The sequence below is a fragment of the Poromitra crassiceps genome (assembly GCF_964638095.1).
Source record: "Poromitra crassiceps genome assembly, contig: HAP1_SCAFFOLD_1743, whole genome shotgun sequence".
NCBI classification, from domain to species: domain Eukaryota; kingdom Metazoa; phylum Chordata; class Actinopteri; order Beryciformes; family Melamphaidae; genus Poromitra; species Poromitra crassiceps.
This window is the reverse complement of record NW_028150671.1, coordinates 1-7,567: the sequence shown is the minus strand read 5'-3', so window position 1 is coordinate 7,567 and position 7,567 is coordinate 1. Positions and strand designations below refer to the sequence as shown.

Below are 7,567 nucleotides of genomic sequence, written 5' to 3'. Positions count from 1 at the left end.
TTTGTTGATGCAGGCATCTTCAATATTCAAGAGCAGTTACCGCTATGCACGTCTGTCTTCTGTTATGGTTACAACTGCACTGAATCTCAGGAGTGCAGTGCACGTCTCCTACTGAGATTCAAACCTGGATGCCACGCCCCCTACGCCTGCCCGTCAGGTCACGTGCCTTGATCTCCTGCGAGCCGTATCCCCAGTGTTGCGTAGTCTGGGCACCTTCCACCCCGCTTTTTGTCATGGGGGCGTAAACCCCGGACCCAGAATTAACACCGGATGGCAATGCGCCTAACAACGTCTTTGTTGCCGTTAGCTTGACGCGGTGATGTTACCTAAACTAGAGTCTGATCAAAACAAAGCTAGCGTTACATAAAACAAAACGTTTATGCAATATGGCATCTCCGCCACCACCGCCTGACACACCGGTCAAAACGGTGAAAGAGGATTCTGATACTTGGGTCAAATTGTCAAGTTAACGTGAAAGTTGACGAGCTAGAAACGCTGCCATCCGGTCTAGGGCGGGCTCTAGGCGGGAACCAGTAGGGTGACAAAATCAATTGTGGGCGGGAGCCAGGCTCTTTCTCGCCGAGAAGAGCCTGGTGACGCGAGGTTAAGTGTTGCGTATCCCCAGTGTTTATTTTTGTTTTGTGCGTCGCTGTATCTAACGTTAGCTCGCGTTAGCATATGCTAACGTTATGCTACGCCAGCTCCCGTTGATGCTTTGATCGATGGCATTTCAAACTAACCTCAAACATGTCATGATGATGTCAACCCGTGTTAACGGCTTTACTGTCTGGCCCCGTGGTGAAGCGTGCATGAGTCTGAATTAGCATGTGTCCAAACTCCATTCAAAAACATGCAGTTCTAGCTCTGTCTATAACGTTAGCTAGCTGTTACAAATGCAGTCTGTCTGAAGTAACAGTGTTAGCACAATAACAGACTGAGCTGGGTGATGACTTCAAAAACTCTCACTGATGTGTAAAAGGGCTGGATTGTTTATTGTGCAAGTAGACTTTACATAATGTTGACTGTACTGAGCTCTGCAGGCAGGTCAATTATCAGACAGAAATGTCGAACCTCACCGTCAGCCTATGCTAATGTCTCCCATGAGTAGCCTATCACCATAAATTACCCTGCTATAGATTATGTTAGTAATGAAAGTCGAGCTGGTTGGGTATGAAAGGAGATGTGTATGTGTGCAATTATTATTTGTATTTATTTAAGTGGGTGTTGTGATGCCCTTTGAGGCTGTAACAGTCATTAAAACAAACTTGACTTGATGTGACAGATCGTTGACCTCAGTCATTCATTTCAACATCATGCCAATATTGATCATCTGGTGCCAGTTTGATGAGTAGACGAGCCCAGAACAGGATTTTACTGTGAGGAGAATTCAAGCAACTATGAGAATCAAATGGAGTAGAAAAGGAATGTAGCCTACTACTGCCCTTGGAATGTACTGATCTTTCTTCCAATTTATATTCAAATACAGTACATCAGTCTATTTACAAGTACAGTGAATCAGTCTATTTACAAGTACTACAGTGAATCAGTCCATTTACAAGTACAGTGAATGGGTAAATGGGGGAGCTGGCGTGCTCTGTCGTATGTGTGTCTGTTTGTTTGTTTGAGGTGCTCTTGGTGAGGGAACTATTAATAAATATAGTGCCAGAGGCCACTTACTTGTGCAGTGTGGTGGTCTCAGGCGGAACCAAGGCGACACTCGTTGAGGGAGGTAAGAGGAAGGAAAGTGGGAAAAGTAGGAAAAAAGGTGTAGTTGCCTACGCGTTTCGGCCGCTGTGGCCTTCGTCAGGGCAAATGTAGATACCCAATACAGTGAATGGGTATCGTTTCTGAACAATCATCTATGCTGTAATTTCCCCCATTCCTATTAGATCAATAGCAAAAATACTTCACATTTTGGGTATGTAGAGCATCAACTTTGGTTTGTGTAAACAACAATAAATGAACTAACAATGTCAATGTACAATATCACAAACAATATATTTTTCAGTCAGCAAGTTTCATTTGTTCCCCCAAATCCTTTCATCAACCTTTCTCTAGAAGAGGGTCTGTCACCCCAAAAGAAAGAAAGGAAGTGGCCAGGTCGCGATGATGCTACTGATGACACCGAGCATCGAGCAATTGTGATGTCATCGGTGATGTCATAAATCACTGATGTCATACTCGCTGTTATATACATTGAAACACCATCAGTGATCCTTCTCTACTGAGGTTAGAAAGAAAATGGCCAGGTGCTTGAGTCATACCCATAGACATTGTAACACCATCAGTGATGTCATAGATCCTTCCCTACAGAGGTTATAAATTGGACTCTGGATTCTGAGTGGCTTGGAGCGGTCCACCGAGGGTACCAGGGCGAATTGGGTTTTAGAGAATGTAGGGAAACAGTGAATGGATAAATCCAGGAGGCGGTAATGCAACATAATATGGATGCCAACTGCCCTAAAACACAACAGAAGAAGAATTGGATGACTCTTGCTCATAGCCCAGCAAATACAGCCCGAACCTGCAGCAACAGCATATAGGGCAGCAACCAAGCCACCAAGTCCAATAACGACATGGCGGCGTTTTTAACAAAACTGGGAAGACTCAGAAAGGAGATGGAATGTGCCTTGTAAAAAACAATAAGGGGAAACAGCAGTATAATAGACACATACATGTATGACTGGAGATTGAGATTGAATTATGTCATAGGACAGTGGTTCTCAAACTGTTTTGGCTTCAGTACCCCCTTTCCCTGATTTCTGAATCCAAGTACCCCCTTTACCCGACTACAACATTTTGCTTAGAAAAGTGCAGCAGAAAACGATAGCATATGATGCAATTAATGAATGATAACCCACCTTTTCAACATTACAAAATAGGAAACAGAGTGAAATACAATGCTAAAAAAAGGGGACACTTAATTGTCGCAGTAGAACACTAGGGTCCCAGCATGAAGAGTGTGGAGATACCGTGGTGAACGTTCTGCTGCCCTCATCCAGTATGAGTGGTGTGGTGGCTCAGTGATGGTCTGGGGAGGCATTTCCTTGGAGGGTCGCACAGACCTTGTTCCCATTCATTTTTTTAGCAGTGTAGTTGGAATTAGTGCCTCCTGAGCAGATTAATTTTAACCTTTCATTTATTTTCATGATTTATTAGGACATTTTTCCATTTTCCCTTTCTCTCAAATACCCCATGTAGTTACTACCTTGTACCTCACTTTGGGAACCACTGTCAGGAGAATCTCTTATTTACTAACAGAACTACAGTATGTCTACAGGATAGAAACCTTTCTGACAGTTTCTGACAAAATGTGATAAAGAGCTGATATTTCCATTGCGGCCTATACAGATATAATCAAATGTTAGTAGTATCAGAGTTATATTAATCTCAAAAACAAAAGCAAAAAATAAAAATAAAATGTGGGGCTGAACTTAAGTTAAGATCAAATGTACTGCCTCCTTTCCTCTTTCAAAATGACCTTATTGGCTGTTTTAATGAATGAGCCCGAGCCGTCAACAAAGTTAACAATCCATGTGTTAGTCGTGTCAACATGCCTGTCTGGACACATCTGATCTGTGCCACATACACAGCCATGCCAACAGCCTGCTCACACTTGGATATGAACAGAATATCAGATTTGGTCATTGCCCTCCTACAGTGTGAATGCAGCCTACGGCCAGTCTAAGTGCTTCTGATGGTGTAGGCGTGCCTGCTGGGGTGGCCGATAGCCACAATCAGGTTAGCTACAGTACACACAAAGATGCAGTCGTCCTCTCATCGTTCAAGTGTCCCCATTAGGGGCTCCATGGCGGCCAGGAAGCAGGCTTCAAACTCCTGGTCTGAGAAGCGAGCTACCGACAGGCGGGCACTGCGTCGGATCTGCAGCCTGCTGGCAGGTGGCAGAGCCAGGATCTTGTCCATGGCCTCCGCATAGCTGTCCTCGTCATCAGCCAGGAAACCTGTCTGGCCTCCCTCAAAGGGCACCACGATGTCCAGCTTGGGCCCGCCAGACTTGTGGGCAAGAATGACTTTCCCTGCGGCCATAACCTCCACCACACCTGCAGGGGACAGCAGAGAGAGGAGCGTCTTTTAAAGTGAAAAATGTCAACTGAAGATGTCAGCTCTTGGACAACAGAGAGGCCTGGTTGGATTATCAGGTGTGATCCATACATTACCAGTGAGATTCATTATCATTATGGGTGCTTCTAGCTGAGCTGTGATCAGATGGATGTAACCTCTTGTGATATAATTTAAAATAACATTTGAAAAAGGCAACAGAAAACATGTCAGCCCCCACAATTGGTGCAATGCCTATTAATAGTAGTGCCACCCTTGGGCTAATAATGAAAATGCTGAAATACAGTAGTGAGATGCATCTGTGACCAGCAGTGTCTAATTTTTTTTTTTTTTTTTTTACGAATACGAGAATGAAGCAATCATGCATAATCACATTAACGTTGATGAAAATCCGATCAGTGGGGACCAATAACACAGTCTAAACAATATTCTTTTCTTTTTTGTATCTTTTTTTCCTTCCGATTTTTCACCCATTTTCTTGTACTTGGCCCCTGCTGTCCCGAGGCGTTGCTCCATCCCCTCTGCCAAGAGTTGTAGACTAGCACATGCGTCCTCCGATACATGTGCAGTCGCCAGCTGCTTCTTTTCACCTGACAGTGAGGAGTTTCACTGGCAGGACGTAGTGCAAGGGGGATCATGCTATTTGTTCCCCCAGAACAGGCTCCCCAACCAACCAGAGGAGGCGGTAGCTCAGCGACCAGCACTCATACCCCCACCAGCTTCCCACCCACAGACACGGCCAATTGCGTCTATGTCTGACCAAGCCGGAAGGACATCGACCGGGAATTGAACCCGGGTCTCCGCGGTGTTAGGCGAGTGCTTTTACCTCAACACTACCCAGATGCCCACAACTAAACGATCATTCTAACCACTGTGCAATATATTACCTATCCCAAAGTGCTCGTTCCACATGATGTGCAGGCCGATGGTGGCTTCCCCCAGCTCTCTCTTCAGCTGGTGGTCCTTCTCGGGCCTGAACTGCCCGACGGACACGATGGAGCTCCGCTTCCTGTCCCCGTCCTCCTCCAGTGGGATGTCCAGGAAGGCGCCGACATCACAGGGCGGGTAGACCACGCTGGTGCGGTTGGGGGCGCGTCAGGGCGAACAGGCAGTAATAGACCACCTTGAAAGCACTCAGGAACAGGTTGTTGGAGATGTAGTCTGCGTTGTTGAACCTAAGACAATGGCAGGAGAGGTTAGTGAGCAGCAACGTGGTTGATGTGATGAACTCATAAATCTGCGTGAAATGAGACCAAAAGCCACCAAATTCTAATATTTTTCTTCTGGACATTTTTGCACAAGCTTGGGCTGAAAATAGCAGCAACAGCAGGTGTGCTTGTAAAACATCGATCCATGTATACGATTTGAATGGGCCAATAATTCAATAAATCCCTCATAGGATCAAATTACAATCTAGCCTATCCCGTCTGTGGGGGTTGATAGGGTTGTTGACCAATACCAATTAATTAGCAATAATTGGCAATAATAATCCAGTAATTCAACAAGATTTAAGATTAAGGGTTATATTCCCCTCAAAGTTTCAGTCGTGTATCAAGTGCTTCCATCATGCATGATAAACAATCACAACCTTTGAATGTGCAACATTCAAAGGTTAACCTAACCTAACACTAACCTAACACTAACCCATGTGACCCAAACTCAAGTTAAGATGGAGAAGAAGGCAGCTTTGGTGGGGGAAGGGGAAGAGAAAAAGCTAACAGAGCATCTATAGAAAAACACTATAAAAAAAAGATGTGTTTAAGATGAGGGTTTTCTTATCTAACCACGACCAGACCCAAACCCTAACCACATGGTTGTACTTGCCTAAACCTAATGTTTTATACAAATGTGTGTGAACCCTAACCCTGTCTTCAGATTGGAAGGCACGCAGCTTATCCATTAAGCCATATGAGTCAGCACAGCTGGAGCAGCACTTTTTTCACACCCTAATCCTAATCTTGACCACATTTTTTTACTTGCCAGACATTTTAAGGAATAAGCAATTGCTGCGCCCAATCAAATGAGTTCGGGGGCGGGGTTTTTCCGGCCCATAGACGGGTTTCTTGTATACAAACATTAGTGGGTGCGTGCGCGCGCAGGGACAGAGGATGACGAGAAACGAATCGAGCTGATCGCCCATTGGTTCAACACAGGTGCATCACAAACCCACAGTGAAGTGTAGAAACTTCAATTTTATATCTATTCCAAGCTGTCACTCTACATGTTACATAAATACCACCTGTAATGCCTACATTAACAATAAAATAAGTAATCTGAACGGCTGGGTCATTTGAGCAGTGAGTGTGGGTGGCGCTAATTCATGTTTTAATTTGTTTACAAACCGCTGTTAAACAAAACTGTAGAAGAAGAAAAGCAGCAGTGAGTGTGCTGCGGGGGTGTTGGACTTGTTGATGCCTCGCCTGACTGCGCTCGCCTGCTCTCGTCTGCTTTCCAGGCGAGGCGGCAGTCAACTCAAACGAGTGTGTGGAGCTATAGTCTAAGGTGTGGAGCGGCTTTCTACCCCGGTGATGCGCCAGGGAGTTCCCCAAGCCCCTGTAGCCGGCGATTTCTCCGCCTACCGGACTCTGGCCTACCGGTTACTTTATACACTGGAAAAAAAAAAAAAAAAAAAAAAAAATACAGTGCACCTGAACGCAACATACAAGATACCCGCTGAATAAGTGTCCAAATGTTCATGTCATTCTGGCCAATACTCCAATTCTGTTATAACATTTCAGTCTGGAATATGGAATATCTTTCAATAATCTTTATGACTAAAAGGCTAAAAGTAATCTCATGTGTAAGAAATGACTTGTCTACATTGAAGTAAAAAATGTAAATAATAATTAACTTGTTGGTTTTGGATTTATTTAGCTTCAAGAGTGCATTTTTGTTCGTGTGACCCTCAACACAGGCTTTGAGAATCCCGGGCCACTTACTGATACTTATGCTTAAATTAACCCACTCTCTCTCTTTCTTTTTACCGTTTTTCTCCCCTCCCATTTTCTTCCCAATTGTACTTGGCCAATTCCCCCTGCTGTCCCGGTCATTGCTCCACCCCCTCTACCGATCTGGGGAGAGCTGTAGACTAACACATGCTTCCTCAAATACATGTGCCAGCTGCTGCTTTTCAGCTGACAGTAGGATTTTCAGTAGCAGGACGTAGCACGGGGGACCATTACGCTACCCCCCCCCCCCCCAGTTCTCCTCCCCCTGAACGACCAGAGGAGGCACAGGAAGCACTAGTGCAGCGACCAGGACACATACAACCTCACCGGCTTCCCACTCACAGACACGGCCAATTGCGTCTGTAGGAACGTCTCCAAGCAGTACCGCTGCCGGGAAGTGATCCTGGGTCTCCGTGGTGGTAGGTTTATACTGTCTTAGAACACGGCTCTCTTGAATACTCGATTCTGATTGGTCAATCAACAAGATTCACCGGTCATTATTTCTCGACAACCGACCGCTGCTCTGCCACACCTGAGAT

The 7,567-nt window shown here is 45.2% G+C and overlaps 1 protein-coding gene across 1 annotated transcript; it reads right to left on the bottom strand.

Moving 5' to 3' along the window:
• Window positions 1-984: 984 nt before the first annotated feature.
• On the bottom strand, window positions 985-5,250 carry LOC310772020 (GDP-Man:Man(3)GlcNAc(2)-PP-Dol alpha-1,2-mannosyltransferase-like). The gene is made up of 2 exons (XM_083664495.1): window positions 4,968-5,250; window positions 985-4,061 (listed from the first exon to the last, which is right to left on the bottom strand). The coding sequence occupies exons 1-2, from the start codon at window positions 4,990-4,992 to the stop codon at window positions 3,778-3,780; spliced, it is 309 nt and encodes a 102-aa protein (XP_083520621.1). The 5' UTR covers window positions 4,993-5,250; the 3' UTR covers window positions 985-3,777.
• Window positions 5,251-7,567: the final 2,317 nt, after the last annotated feature.

Bases quoted from the DNA above. Each gene is read 5' to 3' on its own strand.
- LOC310772020 (XM_083664495.1), bottom strand. From the start codon at position 4,992: ATGTGGAACGAGCACTTTGGGATAG. The intron at 4,062-4,967 runs GTAATATATTGC...TGTCCCCTGCAG, and splicing joins GAACGAGCACTTTGGGATAG to GTGTGGTGGAGGTTATGGCC.